At 41.0% G+C, this 18,558-nt stretch overlaps 1 protein-coding gene across 5 annotated transcripts in view; it reads right to left on the minus strand.

Annotated features, from left to right (window-relative positions):
• Positions 1–18,558, minus strand: part of ADA2 (adenosine deaminase 2) — an 823,901-nt gene that overhangs the window by 483,664 nt on the left and 321,679 nt on the right. For all 5 annotated transcript variants that reach the window (XM_044088185.1, XM_044088184.1, XM_044088186.1 and 2 more), the window contains one exon: positions 8,676–8,898. In XM_044088185.1, the coding sequence (XP_043944120.1) occupies positions 8,676–8,898 (223 nt within the window). The remainder of the gene's footprint in view (positions 1–8,675; positions 8,899–18,558) is intronic.

Consider the following 18,558-nt stretch of genomic DNA (forward strand, 5'->3'; position numbering starts at 1 on the left):
TATTGTAACACCAGAATAGATTCATAGCGGAAAGTTCATTTATCACATTTTGAGATTTCACAAGTTCCAGGTCTTTGTACATCTCATATCCTGAGCAGCCAAGTGCTCCAGATTATGTGGAACACTCTGCATTTAAAGGCTCTCTTAGGTGCTTTTCCACTGTTCTGCACTGAATAGTGACGGCTCTAGTTTATGTTTTTTGATTGGCTCATATACCGCAAATAGAGATAATTGGCATTGAGGTATATGAGCCAATCAAGAGATAATTTCTAGTCAAGGTAAGCCAATGAGGTAAGAAAGAAATTGGTCAATCACTAAAGGACTTTCCCTAAACACAGTCGATAGCAACATCACAATGGGGTTGTGCTCCATTGCAAAACCTTGAAAAACAGTTATTGTAAAACATTTACACTTTAATTTACCTTTGGAACATGATTCTTTTGCTGAAGGAGTTTTGGAGTTTTCCTTCTACAGCTGCTGCAAGCATTTTTTCTGAAGGAGTGAGGAGAACCAGAGTGTAGTTAGGACATCAGGATGGTGGCACTTCTGCTGGGCTGGTTCGTAGGTTTTGTGGAGTTTGCCTGCCTTCCTTTTGATTTTTTTGTACCACAGTTAGTGGCATTTGCAGTTTCCTTGCCTATCTCTTTTTCTTGGTGAGTTGGTGCAGGTTATACTGGGTCAGTAATGGTAGACACCAATGTTATACTTTGTCTTACTGGAAGGAAATGAAATATAGGTTTCTGCCAAGTCTGTTCTATTATTTTGAATTTGATTATGGTCATTAATGCAAGACTGGACATTAATGCTAGTTATTATTAAGAAAATTTCTATTTATGCAAAACCTGTTTGCTGTGTTAACTTTTATAGGATTTGTGGTGCAGTGTTGTAAAAGTCATACAATGTAGGTGGGTGCAAAAAATGTCTTCCTTGATGAATCATTGAGGGTTGCAGCATGTTAGTAATGCCCAACATTAGAGTTTCATGCTTTGCAGTTATTTAACAAAATGTGGGTCTATGCAAAACATTCTATTATTTACTTTCACTGCTGTCAGTTATGCCAGATGAGAGGTTCATGCTGATTATTCAGATAGTGTGTGGTTAATGTGATATTATACAATGACTGGCCCTAAACATTCAAAAACAAGCATGCTGATTGGCCAGCCCAACCAGCGTGCCCATTGTAAATCCAAGAATATACTAACGGAAAAAGGTCCAGTCTCCCAGACTTTTTCATAGTTCATAGGTTAGTACTATACTAACTGCCCTTGCGAGCCATTTTAAGTCTAGCCAATTATCCCTTGTGAGACTCAAACCCTGCACCTTGTGTTTGGAAGGCAAATACCTTAACCATTAGGCCACCCTCCCAATCCGTTAGTATATCCCCTGATTTTTTTTTTTTTCTTGTCCAGAGGTAGCAACAGAGAAAGGAAGATCTCAGTTGCTTTAATCTCGATATAGCTTAAAAAAAGCAATGGAGATCTTTCTTTCTCCGTTGCTTTTTTTTAAAGATATCTTGCTATGTTAAACTTGTTTAACATAGGGAGATAGCTTAAAAAAAGCAACGAAGATCTTCCTTTCTCAGTTGCTTTTTTAAAGATATCTCACTATGTTAAACTTGTTTAACATAGCGAGATACTTAAAAAGCAATGGAGATCTTCCTTTCTCCATTGCTAACTCTGCACAGCACTGATGTACTGTGTAAGCATGGGAACATGACCTTTACACATGCACAGTGCATCAGAAATGCCCCAGGATACCTACAGAAGGGTAGCACGGAGTCATTATACAATGACATTATTTAAGAAAAGTAAGTTTTTTTTCTTAAATAATATCATTGTATAATTGCAATAACCCATGGCTGGGTGTGGGCAATGCTGGATTTACCCACGGTTGTCTGTTTGGTCACTCGGGCTTCATCCTTGTAACTAAACCACACCAAGCATGGGTAAATCCAGCATTACTCACACCCATCCATGGGTTATTGCTTAATAAAACCTCTTGGCTGCTTTATTAACTTTTAAGCAACTTTAGTGCAGTGTGTCAGAAGAGGTTCCTATTCTAAATGTAGGGTTATGCAAAACATTTTGTATTATTTTTGTACTCTGTCATGGTGATGTCTGTTTAAAGAGGTTAATGTGTTCAGACAATGTATTTTGATGGAAAATCCTGTTGCTGTTTTAACTTTTTAAGAAAATAAATGCAGTCTGTCAGTAATGCCTACTTACAGAGATTCATACATATTATTCAGGCAATGCAAGTTGAAGAATATACAGCAATGTCAGGAGTGTCTAGTTTACAACTCTGGGGATAGTGCTTGTCACCACAATCTAGTTGTCCTGTGTGCAACTAGGTATTGGTGAAATTTCAATTGTGCTTTTACAGGAAAAATGTTACTCAAGGTGTCTGTGTGTATACAGGATACTGCTAAACACTTGAGGGGAAACTAATAAGCAGACCCTGAAAATTTAAGGATGAAGTATTTAGACAGATATTCTGAAGTTAGAAACAAATCAAACAGTACTTACAGAAAACAAAGAATTAGCTTGTCAAGAAAAATGAAAAGAGGGGAGTCATGTGCGTGGCTACTGCCTGACTACAATTAGTGCTGGTCTCACCACAGCCTCACTCTGCTGGGATACAATGCTCCTTTGCTTCTTCTCTCACCAGAAGCAAAACATTAGCACCAATCCCAAGATGAGAAGCAGACAACAGTCTGTTTGGTGATCTACAGTCTTGTCCCAGATGATGCAAGGGTCTGTAGGCTTCTTGTAAACTTTTCTTGGTAGATGTCTTGAATACCAACCAAACCAATCAGAAACATCAACACAGACACTCAATGCTCAACCAAAACCAGTCAGGAATGAATCTGAGCCCAACACATAGACTAACCTCACTCCCCACACAAGCACCAGCAATGGGCAGTGGCACCACCACAGAGCAGTGGGACAGCAGTTGGAAGTGGAGACTAGTGGCTGTCAAAACTATTGTTTCTGCTCATTGCCCAAATTAGATGTTACAATGGGCATTACCCAATGGATGGATACACCAGTCATCCAGGCACATGACAACATATATTATACTGTGCAATGCATGAATCAAGTGACTGGCATGTTGGATAGGCACCAAGGTGCCCTCACTACCACCAAGGGACTGTCTGTCTGTGTCCACACAACAAAGTTTACACTATCCATGTGGTTATTGCTCATCTGCTTCTACTGTGGCTACAGCCCACAGTACAGCTAGGTCAAGGCCATGTAATGCTACCTCCTCCACACTACCTACCAGTGGTGAGTCTGGTGTAGCATGCTGTGTTCTCTTGTACAAATGTACCCCATGTGGCAGTCATGCACATGGTACAACCACATGGTCACTGACATGCAGTTCACCTTGCCAGTTGGTGGTGGTGCCCATGCCATTCCTCAGAGGGGGGCCTATCCATAGCCACAGATTATCACAGTCTACATTGTTCTCACCCATGGTCCCACAACATCTGTTACTGCAACATGCACACAGTTCAATAACATCTGGTTCTTCTTCTGAGCAAGTATCCACAACATCTGGACACTTGTACTCCTCAAGAAGCACCATCCAGCTCCCCTCAGTCACTCAGCCATGTCATGTACTCAGTTTCACATCCTTATTCCCCCCACTTCCAGTAATGTGCCTGCTATTGATTCCAGTCAGTTTGCCTCTCCCTCCCTGTGCAAATGATGACAACTGTACCCTGTCTTCATTTTTGTATTATATGGGTTAGGTAATGTTTGATGCACAGCATGGCACTGTACAGCATAGCCTGGGTGTAGTCTTGCATTCATCAGTTTTAATCATTTCTGTGGCTCTGGCCCATAGTTGTGGACCATATGGTGGCTCTTTGCCAGTCCCACAATGTATCGAGCCTTCCTCTGCCTTGCATGGTGTTCCCCAGTAGACAGTTCGTCTGATGGCTCATCAACTGTCAATCTGTCACCTCGTCTTGTCTGTCTGATTCTCTGATGGAAATTTCCTTCTCTAATTCTCTATGAACACTATCATGTTGTGTGGCACTGTAAACACATTGCACCGCCAGAGGAATCTAGACAGCAGACATGGATGCTCAAAAATCTGAACACACTTTTCAGTGATGTGGGTCTGTGATAGTGTGGAGTTATATGTCATCTCAGCCATGCTCTGTAGGTTGTACACTGGTGTCCTGAGCCATGGATCCAGGGCATTTCCAGTATTGCCAGTAAGATGACCCCTGTTGGACAATACCCCATACAAATAACTGGTACAGGTTAGATGTGTAACAGATATGCGAATCATGCTAATTGCCTGGATGGTTCCCAGACACATTGCACTTGATACCCTGTGCCTTGCACACCACCTGGTAGTTAATGGACTAAAAACCCTTCCAACTGATATACCGTTGTCCATGTGTTCTGGGCAGGGCCTTGATGGTAATGTGGGTGCAGTCAGAAGCCCTTAGAACATCAGGGATACAGCCTATTTCATAGAATACTTTCATAATTCTGTTTCGCTCCTCCACATATGCTCCCTTGAAGGCTGGGGAAAGGTCACCATAGCAACTGTGTCAAAACTTCAGTACCCTAGTGTTCACAGGGAGAGGTATTCAAATCATCCCTCCAGATTCCATGTGAGGATGGCACATGTTTAAAAGCTCCTGTTTGGTATAGCACTCAACTAGCTCCCTGTCAAAAAGGTATTTCTATATTAAGCACAGTCAGAGCTCCATCACTGACATTAGCTGAAAGAACAGCCCCTGACAAATTGTGTACAGTTAATGCAGGTGCTATTCATAGAATTTTAGCATGGCATCTGACTCATTTCATCAAGAAATAATGGTATATGAATTTGCTGCCTCATAAGGCCCACCATGCAATTTTTAAATTTCTGAAATGCTTCTCCATGTTGTTTAGTTCCATATGCATTTGCAACTGGCCTCATTACCATAACATTGCCTTTGTCACTATCATTATACAGTCATTTTGTATATGATGCTGACTGTGCTATATTCACTGGGTAGAAAACAGCACAACTTGTATGTCTGAGTCAACCTCGTCATGAACTTCTCCACTCACTGTAAAATTTCATCTTACAGCGTCTTTCTGAATCCAAGCAGTAAAGCAGTATCAGTATGTAACAATGCTAGCGTAGTTCCACTTTTTATATATGTACAATATTTAAAAAAACACAAGGATATGCACTAGTGTATTTATTACTAACATTTCATCTTCCATAATATGTTGCATTTTCAAAGGTCACTTTGAAATTGCTATTTGTTTGTTTACAAACACAGGAGCTTCTCACAATGCATGTGGCAAGCCCCATAACCACATCAAATAAGAAAATGTTTAGTTTACTATCTGCTTTTCCTCAAACTTCATCATAGTCTTTTTTATTTTCTTTATGTTTTGAAAAGTAGGCAATTTCTAAATATGTTTAACAGCTCCTTATTGAAATGGTGAGACTCATAACAGAAAACCCCAAAATGCTGAAAGAAACAAGACTAAAAAGGTTCTCCTTTAAAGCTGCTTTATGCACTGGGAGCAAGCCCCACTGCACAATGTGGGGGCAAGCCCATCATACTTAAATTTTTATATACCAACTCCAAGATCGTCATACCTTGGAGAAAAAAGGAATATTCCGAGAAAAGGCAATCATGGACTTGATATATTTAAGTCCACATTTTTGGCCATTTAGTCTCTCTATTTTAAGACTCGCACTAACGAGTCTTGGCAATTCGGATGGTTGCCAAGTTTAATACTTCACCATTTTATTCTGAATATAGATTTGAGAGTTGGAAACTTTAAAAATAAGCTTAAGATTAGAGAAACTAAATGGCAGTTCTCATTAGCTGCTGCTAAGTTTCCTGGATTAAATGTCACTTTTAACATTAAATGTTTACAGCTGCTCAAAGACTGATGAGGTAAATAGTTTTTAACACAAACTATTTATTGAATATAAGGGGACAATGACCTCTTTAGATCTGGATTACTTTCCTTTGGCAATTATCTATGCTATGTAGAAAGACTTTCTAGCTATTTTTGTTATATGATTATCAATATCACAACAGTAAAACACATAAAAGCAAATAATCTACCAAAAATGTCACAGGATACCTTCTCCTTGAAAAGAACCAGACACCAGGCAGGGTAAGGTTATAAGCACTGTTGTTCCCTTTATTCACACGCAATACAAACGGAACTTCATCAGATACAAATGATGAATCTGATGAAGTTTCGTTTCTATTGCATGTGAATAAAGGGAACAAAAGCGCTTATAACCTTACCCTGCCTGGTGTCTGATTCTTTTCAAGGAGAAGGTATCCTGTGACATTTGTGTTGGATTATATGATTATCAAAGAGAGGGAATTATCAATCCAGGTTCCAAGGTTTTTAACAACATTATCATTTTACAGTGGGGTACTGTCTATATTGCATGTTGGTAGAAGGTGTTCTCTACCAAATGTGATAACACTGCTCTTTGCAACATTTAATACGAGCTCTGTTTTAGTATACTAGGTATTTAGGAGTACAAGTTCTTGCTGAAGGGCTTGGGCATCACGGGAAGACTTGACAATGACTCACAATTTACAGTCATGTGCAAACTTAGCCAGAGGACTTGGTTCATGGTATGGAGGTCATAAAAGTACATTGTTAAGAAAACAGGTTCCAGCACTGAGCTCTGTGGGATGTCACTGGTCCCTTTCATACCCTCTGATGAGACACCTACTACCCATACCATGTGAGTTCTGCTTTTTAGCCAGTTTGCTACCATCTTATCATAGGGATGTAGCTGTAAAACATTAAGCTTACTTACTAGGCTAACAAAGGGGATTGTGTCAAATGCCTTGGTCAGTTAAAAGAATGTCATGTGGATAGCATAACTGCTGTCAACAGCCTATGTTACCCTTTAAATGTCATGTGGATAGCATAACTGCTGTCAACAGCCTATGCTACCCTTTAAAAGACGTTAACCAGATTCATTAGACAGGATCTACCCTTGACAAAGTCAAACTGCTGTGGCGTCTATCCTGTTGAGATTTTAATGCCATAATTCATCAGATCAGTTTTAATATGCTGCATACCTTAAAAAATAAAAAATACTCATCAGGCTGATGGGCCTATAATTCCCAAGGTCATTGGTAGAGCCACTCTTGTGGAGTGGCATCAGTACTGTTGCATGCCAAACTTCAGGAACAAAACCAGTGGCTAAACGCAGGTTAAACAGTTTGCGAAGTGGCTTTGCCAGGGTTTGTTTAGTTCTATTTATTAAACAACTGGGTTTATTATCAGGCCTCATGGAGGAAGTATTTCTAGTCTTGGAGAGCACTTTCCTTTTAGTACAATTTTTTATTGATGATGGGAGGTCTTACATTTCAGGGATAAATAGGTTTTGGATAGATGTCTGGGGTAACATTTGCACTGCATTTGTTTGCTAGTATGTTGGCAATGTCTACTGGATCAGAGTAGGTGGCATCATTGCGAATAAGTTCAGAGCACTGTTAAGCGTCCTTTCTTAGTTTCTGAACATAGCTAAAGAAGAATTTCTAATTGTCCTTGGCTTCAGATACTATATTAAGTTCATAGGCTGCTTTAGAAGACCTAATAGTAATTTTCAAGTTTTTAGTCAGTTTTTTGATGTTATCCTTGATATGAGGACTGTTTAGTCTGCTGTATCCCTTGAAACATTTATTTTTTCTTTTATTGTAGAGTTTTTCATGTTGATGGCCCTCAAGGATGGTTTGTTTTGCATGCAAAGGTATTTCTCATTGATGATGGAGAGGTCAAGATACTCCAATCAAGGGGATGGCATAGCCTTTTAAGCCAGTACAGGGATGTTCTAGAATGTCTTTGTAGACTACATGCCTTGAGCATGATAACTCACAATCAAGAAAAAAAAACATTAGGCTGATAGGGCATGTGGAAGGACTATCCAAGTGTAGAACTCCCACAGAAGGCTCACTCAAAGAGCAATGCATTTGGCAAATGTACACATATCATTGCCTTGCTCTAGTAGACCAAAAACATAGTGGTACGCTGAAGGCAATAGTTGAGTGAGTGAGTGACTCTCTGAGTGAGACAGTCAGTCAGTCAGTGGTGAGTGAGTGAGTGAGTGAGTGAGTGAGTGAGTGAGTGAGTGAGTGAGTGAGTGAGTGAGTGAGTGAGTGAGTGAGTGAGTGAGTGAGTGACTGTGACAAACTGCTTAATGCATTCAGAAGAGACTAGACTGCAGGAAGTGAACCTTCATATGCTAGAAGAGACTAGACTGCAGGAAGTGAACCTTCATATGCTAGAAATCAGAAACTCTACATGATGGTAGAAACGTATTTTTCCCTGAAACTATGGGCATGAGTAAAAGAATTGGTAAGAACCAAGGTCATCCCTTGTTGACAAAGTAGGACTCTGTAGGCAATTGTCATTGCTCAGGGACCACCCTTAATATTAAAAAAATAGAAGTATGTTAGGTTAATTTTACATATACTCCCTCATTATGAGTGAAAATCACATTATGCTAGAAAACATAACTGATACGCCACGGTATTTCAGAAAGCAACATCAACACAGTTTCTGTGCAAATCATACCAACAATTAATACAATACAGTGGATACTAAGAGGTAAAAAAAGGACAACAAGTCTGACTTCTTGATTCACTTATTTTTTCACTGCCTTACCTGTTATCAAATTCAGTGACATCACTTAATTGTTTTCTGAATGTATCTAACAGGATCCACTCAAAGCAGTCTGAGTCTTGCGGTGCAGGCTGTGTTTTGGCAAAATGGAACCTGACCCTGTTGGTGGGGGTGAAGCAGATATAGCAGTAAGGAAGGTAAGTGGCATTCTTCACCAGCCATTCCACACTTACAATCGCATAGTCATGCAGATGTAGTGCAGCGCCTGCAAAGAAAACACATTTACTGTAATTTAGTGAAGTCAGATAACTCACAACAGACAACTGTAATGTTAGCTTGTATCAGCATCATTATGACATCACTCATAATCGATAAACACAGTGCTAAATATGCTGAATGGCAACAGATCTAACAAAGACCCCACAAATCAAAATTTTGATAACTAATTATTTTCTTATTTTCACTGTTATATAATCATGCTAAAACACATATAGGTATGTCATCTATTAGGACTTTTATACTTTTTTGTGAAGTTCAACTCACACAGCTATATCAGCTTAAGAATCGCATATTATAAATTCCACTTATAACCTTTTCACCATGGCTTAGGCTACAAACAGTCGTATGATATGGCAGACTCAGAAATTCTTCCTCAAAACTGACTCCCTTCCCTAACTACCACAGATTCAAAAGAAAGCAATACATAAAATGAATATAAGTACATTTTAAGGAATTTTCATTAGTATGCTTCTATTTCAAAGTATTGAACAATTTAATTTAAAAAAAGGATATCATTACTCACACACTGCGGTGGTGGTGCTGCGGTAGCGTCGTCGCCTCACAGTATGACGTTGTCCTGTTCGATTCTCAGCTAAAGCGTCTTCTGTGTGGGAGACATGCATGAATGGGCATACCTTTGTTGAAGGTTGTGCGTCAGAGCTGGCAACTCGGTACATAAAAATCTACTGCCAATCATTAGCAGAACGGAGTTCCGCTGTGCGACCCCTAACCGGGAAAAGCCGAAAGATACAACATTACTCACACAAAACATTGCATGTAAGAGTATTTATACTCGTGTCTGTATTTGAGACGAGTACTGATGGGTTCAGAACCACTCTTGTCCTTTGACACTGTGCTGAAGCCTTAGAACCAGCCAGCACAGCCAATAACAAATATTACTCTATTGTGTCATTATTTTTTTGAAAAACATCTTTATTGTTATGTCAGCAATTAACATTTTAACATACTTGCAATATTTATACATCATAGAAAGACAAAGGGCTTAATTCAGTAAGATTACTGTGAGGTGTAAGCCTGATATACACTGCACTGTAACCATTTCCAATTCATAGAAGACCTACCTCTGTGGCTTACCATAAATGCCAGTTAGGCATTCCAGGGTAGTGTCCTATGCAAATTAGCCAAGTGCTCTCCCCTCTAAATACCCATAGTAAGCTTCAGAGAATTGATTGACTTTGTAAACTACCTAGGCTGGCTGTGTTAATGAACACAGACAAAAGCTCACATTCACCCATTACTTCCAAAGAGTGGGATTCATTCAGAGGTTAGAGCTGGTGGTCACTGCAGGTGGGTTAGATAGTGGATAGGTAGGGAAGGTGTGTGTGTGTGTGTGTGTGTGTGTGTGTGTGTGTGTGTCCATAAGTGTGATTGTGTAGAGAGGTCTGTGTGTGCATGTTCATATTATATATACACACACACACACACATATATATATATATATATATATATATATATATATATATATATATATATATATATATATATATATACACACACATATATATATATGTAGAGATGCATGAGTTTGTGAATGTGTGTTGGGGTGCTGTCATACCTCCACACTTCCATAGACTAACAAGCAAATCCTGCAATACTGGAGGTTGGGGAACCTCTTTATATTGTGCCATAAAGGGACTTAAAAATATTCAAGCCCTACACCCCAAGTATTCATGCACAGCTCTTTAGCAGTGTTAACTTTAACTCTTTGTGCTATCACTAGACACCAGAGGTACTTCTAACACATTACTTTAAGTCTTTGAAAATTAAAAAAAAAAAAAAAATTTAAAACAAAGGGGGGGCTGTATTGTCATCAAAAGTAACTCATCAAGCAGGAGCTTTAACCCTCTCTGCTAAGTGCTGCGACCAAAGTGTTCCACCACTGTACTCCCAAATGAATCTGCAAAGCCTGTCCATTCCATCATCTGAGGTTTCAAATAGTTCATTAAGTAGGAACATTCCTCATTTTTTTAAATCTCCATACAATCTCAGAGTTTGTGCCCTCCATTCTGATCAATTGTGGCTCTGAATACTCAATGTGTTTTACTACCCTTCTGCTTTTTCTATATCTCATGTATTTAGTATTTGGAAACCCTAATGCCATTTGCTGATCATACCAAAAATCTGCATCTTCCAATCCAAATAATAACAAACAATTTAAACACACCAGGGGATTCGATAAACTCTGTGTAGGCTTAGCGTGAAGCCTACATGGAGTTTACATGTTTGAGCAATGAGCAGCAGCACTAATTGTATATGCATGACGTGCATCGTACTTACACAGAAACAAGCGTGTTTCATGGCCAGAGAAAGTGTTGCCAGCCAGGAAGCCATGGAAAGCAGCATGAACACCTGCATATATGCAAACCTGGGAGGAGTGTCTGACATGCATGTAGACTCACATCTCTGTGTAAAATTGTCTCAAAAGTAATATTTGGATTATACACACTCAGGTTGCCTGCTGTCGGATTAGAACTCCTATATATCTAAGTCAAGTAGCTTAAAAATACAGTACTTAATGTTACTGTCACAGCACAGGTTTGTCTTGAATACTTGAATACTGTCAGAGTACATGTTATAGTTGACATCATCAGTGTATGTTACAAGACGATGTTCAAATGTCTGACATAGCTGAGTACTGACATGTCATTTTAAAACTGTCATGACATGAAAGTTCAGAAAATAAATGTTTAATTGTAGAACCATACTTCTACTGATACACACAGTTACACATTTAATATAGATCTGATATCCTGTGTATGCTCAGTGCACCTGCTAAATATAGTTATTTCTATGTGTAATTCTTTTTCTAATGTTAATGTTTATATAAAGTAAACTGGCAGAGCAGTATAGAATAGTTGTGTAAGAACTTACCATAACCTTAGATGTCCTTCTCTTCCATGTTGCAGTATTCATAACAGTAGGGAGTTGCTGCCTACAGCGCTGCCTTCATGAGGGTACATGTGACATCCCTTGTCAGGTCCATAAACTCACATAGGGTATAAAGGTGACATCTGCACACACCCTCCTCAGAATGAACTGCCGCATATAGTAGTACTTCTGTGGGTAGAAGGGTCCCAAGGGAGCCCTTAGAATGACATGTAGGCTAGAGTCAGGGTAACAGAAAGTTTGTGTTTAGCGGAGAACTGGGGGATAGAAGGGTTATGTCCCCACAAGTCAGCATGGTATGTAAGCTGGTAAGGTAGAGGGGTAGGTGGGGAGGACTGATTACTGCAACATGGAAGAGAAGGACATCTAAGGTTATGGTAAGTTCTTACACAACTATTTTATGTCCTTCTATTCACATGTTGCAGATTTCATAATAGTAGGGAGAGTACCAGAGTTTTTAAGTATGGTTCTGGGTGGAGGATTTGGTTCCCTGGTCAATGAGTCCTTGGAGGATGGACCTGGCAAACCCTGCCCTAGCTCTAGAGACTAGGTCCAGTTTGTAATGTTTGGTAAAGGTGTGGACAGAAGTCCAAGTGGCAGCTTCCAGGATGGAAGCATAGTCAATTCCTTTGAAAAAAGCCAACTGAGGAAGCAGCTGCCCTGGTGAAGTGAGGTTTGACTTGACCATGCAGGGATTTACCATGGTAAGAGTAGCATAAGATAATGGATTTTGAAATCCATGAAGAGATTGTTTGCTTGGAGATTGCCTTCCCTAGAGCTCTCGGGTGGAAGGAGAGGAAAAGTTGATCTGGCATTCTGATAGGTTTGTTTTTTCCTAGGTAATACCTCAGTTGTCTGTGGGCATCCAAGGAATGGAGAGTCCTTTCTGAAGAATTTTGTGGTTGAGGGTAAAAAAACGGTAGGCTAATGGTCTGGTTTAGTGAAAGTTCATTAACCACCTTTGGCATGATGGAAGGGTTGGTCCTGAGAGCAACTCTGTCCTTGTGGAAAATAAGGTAGGGGGGTGGTAACCATGAGAGCTTGTATATCTGATACCCTCTGGCGGACGTAAGGACCACTAGTAGCACTGTTTTCAGTGTGCATAGCTTCAGGGGCTGGTTCAAAGGGTGGCAATATAAGTTTTTCTAGTACAAAGTTCAGGTCCCAAGGGGGAGGGATAGGTTTCATGGGAGGCCTGATGTGAAGAACCCCTTTGAGGAAAAGTTTGACCTCCAGTCTGGAAGCCAGAGGAAGGGAGATACACAGACAGGCAGAGATGACAGATAAATGCACTTTGACTGATGAGTATGTTAGCCCTGAGTGAAGTAGCTCACACAAATAGGAAAGAACCATAGGTATACAGGTAGTCAGAGGGTCCTGTTTTTTTCATTGACATCAGTGGGAGAATCTGTTCCATTTGGATACACAGTTTCTTCTGGTACTAGGTTTTCTGGCCTCCTGCAAAACATTGAGTACATCTTCTGAGTATAGGTGTCTGTAGGGGATCAAAACCCTATCACCCATAAGGTTAATTTCAGATTGTTCACCTGAGGGTGTAGTAGGGATCCCCCTGTTCTGTGTGAGCAGGTCTATTCAGTGCAGTAACTTGTGGTGATTGCCCTTGGCTAGTAGGTGTATGAGGGGAAAACAATGCTGTCTTGGTCAAAAGGGGGTTACCAGTAGGATTTTTGGGTTGCCCCTCCATATTTTCAGAAGGACTTTCTGAATTACGGTGAAGGGGGAAGCATAAAGGTACATTCCATCCCAAGAGAATGAGAAGGCGTCCAATTTCCACACTTGTGGATGCGTATTCCTTGTGCAGAATTTGGGCATCTGTCTGTTCTGGGCGGAGGCAAAAAGATCTGCTTGTGGAATACCCCACCTGTGGATTATATTCAGAAATACTTCCCTGTGAAGCATCCATTCATGGCTTGGAGCTGATGTTCTGCTCAGGAAGTCTGCCATGACATTCTCTGTTGAAGGGACATAAACAGCTACCAGAAGAATGTGGAGAGATACTGCTAGGTTCCAGATCTGGATTGCTAGGCTGCACAGAGAATAGGCATTTACCCCCACCCCCCCACCCCCACTTGCTTATGTACCACAGGACCATCATATTGTCTGTGATTACTTTCAGGGTTCCTGGCTGAAGGGCTGATTTGAAGGTTAATATGGCCAAGTGTAAAGCCCTCATTTCTTTGATGTTGATATGGTCCTTTGTCTTGGGTTGGACCAAGTGCCTTGCATAGAGAGTTGTTTTTGGTTTGTAAGTAGCACTGACCCCCACCCCAGGTTAAAAGCATCTGTGGAGACCTGTTGGAGGGGTACAGGGACCTGAAGGTTGGTCCCTTGGTTGAGGTGGAGAGCTGATATCCACCACTGGAGTTCCTTCTTCAAACATTGAAGTAAGGGGAGGGAGGTGTCCAGGGGCTGGGAGTGTTGGCTCCTTACGTTTTTCAGGACCCACTGGAATTTCTGCATGTGGAGTTTTGCCAGGGGCAACATGGGTATGAGCTGGCAAGGAAGTGTGGGAGAGAAGTTTTTGGAAGTATAGACAAACTTCTAGGATTCTTTGATCTGGAATGAAGGCTTTCCTTTTGTCTGTTCTGATCCTGCACCCCAGGAAAACCAGGTTTTGGGAAGGGATCAGGTGAGACTTTTCATGGTTTATGGTAAACCCTATCTGAGATAGGGTGGAGATTACCTATTGTAGATGAAGTAGGAAGACTGGGCGGTCTTGATGACGAATGAACAAGTCATCCAGGTATGGGTATATCTGAATACCCTGAGTCCTGCAGTGAGCGATGATGAGGGCCAGGCACTTTCTGAAGACTCAGGGAGGAGTAGAGAGTTCAAAGGGCAAGGCAGAGAATTGCAAATGGCAAGAGCCTTTTGCATATCTGAGGTATTTCCTATAATCTGGGTGAATAGGGATGTATAGGTAGGCATCCTTCAAATCCAGGGTTACCATGAAAGCCTGAGTTGGAATGAGTGGTAAGAGCAGGGGTAAGGTAATCATTTTGAAACTGGAAACATTCAGAAAGAGGTTTAGAAAGGATAAGTCTAGGATTGGCCTCCATGGGCCATCCTTCCTTGGTACCAGAAACATCTGGAGTAAAAGCCTATGTTTCTTTTATGGCATGGTACTTGTTCTATGGTACCTTGATCTAGAAGTTGTTGAATGATAGGGTGAAAAAGGGTTTGGCTTGCAGGTGTTTGAGGGATACCAGGAAAGGGGGGTAGCATCCACCAAGTCATGAACTAACCTGACTGAATGATGGAGGGTACCCATTGTTCTGATGTGATTATCCGCCAAGAGGGAAGGGAGAGGGTGAGATGGAGGAAAAGTGCAAGGGTGGGTAGCCACAGAGGAGACAGTCTGGAGTAGTCATACTGGCATCAAAAAGGCGTAGTGGATGAACTGGTTGGAAATCTAGGAGTAGAGTTTTTCCTGGTTTGTCTGCATCCTTTTGACTGTGGAGCAGAGTGAGAGGACTGCCTTCTGATAAAGGAAGTTTTTTTGTGGATAATTCCTGTGGTATCTTGGAACAGGAGGCACCAGCAGGTGTTTAAGGTTTTGCAGTTCCTTACCCTTTTCTTGAAGGGATTTTAGGAGTTCTGCTGAGGCTTGTCCAAACAGAGCTTTGTTATCTAGGGGTGCATCCAATAATTTTGTTTGCACATCCATGGGTAGGGTATGTAGTCTCACCCAAGAGTATTGCCTCAAGACTGATCCAGATGCACCATACTTAGATGAGGCTTCCACAGCATCATAATTGCACTTTATTAATTGCCTAGTTACTTGGGATGAAGTGGAGAGGAGGGCATTTATTTGTGCTTTAATGGGGGAATCTGGAGCCTCAGATAGTAATGTGGAGGCCTTGGTAATGGTATCCAGGACATATCTCGCCATATGTGTTTGGTAGTTGAGAGCTCTAATAGCCAAAGTTGAGGAGGTATAAACTTTCTTCTGTATTCTGTCTATGAATTTACTGTCTTTGTCTGTGGGATAAAGAGTAGTCAAAGGTAGTTGCCTAGATGATTTGTCTGCAGAAACAACAATAACTGCTGGGTATGCTGGTGGGTTCCTAAAGAGGTGTTGGGTATCCTGAGGGACCTTGTAGCATCAGTCCGGTCATTTGGAAGCTGGTGGTTGAGAGTCAGAGGACAGAGAAGCAGCCAAGAAAGCATCCTGGAAGGCAGGTAGCAAGGGGGCCACTGCTGAAAAAGAAAGTTGCTCTATTTGTAAAAGGTCAAAGTACCTTTTCTTGGTGTCAGATACTTCAGATGCCTGCCATTTAAAATGCTCCCTCAAAAGGGAGATTGTGTCTCCAAAGGTGATTTCTTCCCCTGGAGACTCAGGAGTATGGAGTCTTCCTCCCCTGGAGTGATGAAATCCTTTGGGGACTCTATTTGGGATTCATATGAAACAGATTCATCTGAAGAGGAGTACTCTTCCTCTGATACCTGTAAAGTAGGTAGAGGTGAAGGGGCTGGTGGGGCGTGTTGTGTCTGTAAGGCCTGAAAAGCCTTAAAAAGGCTTTGAAAAAAACTTCCCATCCAGGAACTGGTTGGGTTTCAGAGTGTTTAACTTTTTGCTTTTTCTTTAAGGGAGTAACTGGTGGGGAGAGAATTGGAGCAGATGTCTGCCTGGCTGGATGTGAAGGAGCAAGGCCCTCCGAATGACTGAGATGTGGTTCCCCTCTGCCATCAGGACCTGATGGCTGAACAGCCTCAGCAGACGTACTAAATGTTTCCGCCACCCCGGCTTCCACTGAGGCTCCCAGGCCTGGCTTGGAAACAGATGTCTGGAAAGATGATGGGCTTTCATCAGCCTCAAAAACCTTCTCAGATGCCTGTGGTGCAGGGTTGGATTCCACCCTCACTTTCTTGTCCTTCTTTCTCTGCGGCTGTATGGATGAGCCTGTCCCCCTTCTATACCGAGCACAAGAAGTCTGAGTTTCTGATTTTCTAAATACAATTTTAGTGCAGCAAGATAGCCATGAAGAGTTTTTGATATGAAGGATTTGCAAATAGGGCAAGACGTATGGTTGTGGGCCTCGTCTAAGCAAAAAACGTACTTCTTGTGGGTGTCCCTGTGAGGAATTTGTTTCCCACAAGCACACTTCCCCTTTCTAGCTGACATGTAAGACTTAACAATAATCAAAGGTAATGAAAAAACCCAACAGGGCACTTAATCTGTTTCGGCAGGAGAATGGTGGTCTGGTCTGCAGACTTTTACCGGTCATCGGAAACACAATCTGCTTTTGGTACTGGTGAACAGGAGTCCAGCATTCTCTGAGGCAGGAAATTTCTGAGGAGGGTATGTGCAGACATTAATTTTATACCCTACGTCAATTTATGGCTCTGACAAGGGACATCACACGTACCCTCCTGAAGCAAAAACTTTGGTATACTGGCTGGAAGGCGGCGCTGCAGGTAGCAACTCCCTATTGTTATGAATACTGCAACATGTGAATAGAAGGACATATAATTATTTTCTAATGTCAGTGTTTATATAAAGTAAGCTGGGACAGCAGTAATAAAACTTTAGATTTTGTTGTATTAGAACAGGCTCAACTGTATTGTAGTCCTTAACTTATATTTGCTGCCACAGTAATAACTAGGCAGCAGCTGTATACTTTCACACTCATTGATATGTATGTGTGCTGACTGCCACTCAACATCATTTTGTGTGTTTGTGCTGTGGCAAACAACATACGACGGAATGTATCCCTTTTGAAAATGACAAGTGTATCCTTGGTGTCTGCAGATGTTCTGGACCTGCAAGTGTTGTGGACTGTCATGCAAAACAACGGTTTTCACAATGGTAAGCATAAGCTGAAACGATCCATTCTTTTTGAAATCGACATGTATCTACTTAGTGTCTGCAGGTGTTCTGGACGTGCAGGTGTTGTGGAAGCTTGCTGACCATTGTGTAATACCACTTAGCAGCATTACGTAATGTAAAGCAAAAGATGTAGCAATGTATCCTTTTTGAAACTGACAATGTCTGCTTGTTGTCTGGGCCATTAGACCACTTTTGTGTGAAGCTGCACAACATGCAAATGAGATTAGCAAAGCTCAACATGCATTCTTATTATAAAAAGTGTTTATTACTTCTCCACACTTCATAGGACTTGAACCATGATTTACATATACTATGCACTGTGTATTTACCACATGTTACCCACATACTTGATTCACAGCTGTAATTTATGCTATCTTTATCATATAAGTGACTTTCATCAATTTTTCCTTTATTTATATTCAGACAGCTATGAAACAAACACAAGAAAGAAGTTAATAAAGATAACAAGTCTTATTATACAATGACCCCCCCATTAATATTCAAAAACGTGCACGCTGATTGGTTGTAAATCAGAGTTATAGTAATGGAAAAAGGTCCGGTCGTCCGGACTTTTTCAATTACTATAACTCTTTTTTTTTACAGCAACGGAGAACACAAGATCTCCATTGCTTCACACTGTCTCGCTATGTTAAACGAGTTTAATATAGCGAGACAGCTTTAAAAAAAGCAACGGAGATTCTCCGTTGCTTTTTTTAAAGCTGTCTCCCTATGTTAAACCCATTTAACATAGCGAAACAGTTTGTAAAAAGCAACGGAGATCTTGCTTTCTCCGTTGCTTTTGCCCATAGCTCTGATGTACTGCGTAGGCATATGCATGTGCAGTACATCAGAACTGCCGCAGAATACCAGACAGCTGCGGAAGGGCAG

This window comes from Protopterus annectens, chromosome 11.part0 (genome assembly GCF_019279795.1).
Source record: "Protopterus annectens isolate FY-2018-M chromosome 11.part0, PAN1.0, whole genome shotgun sequence".
NCBI classification, from domain to species: domain Eukaryota; kingdom Metazoa; phylum Chordata; order Ceratodontiformes; family Protopteridae; genus Protopterus; species Protopterus annectens.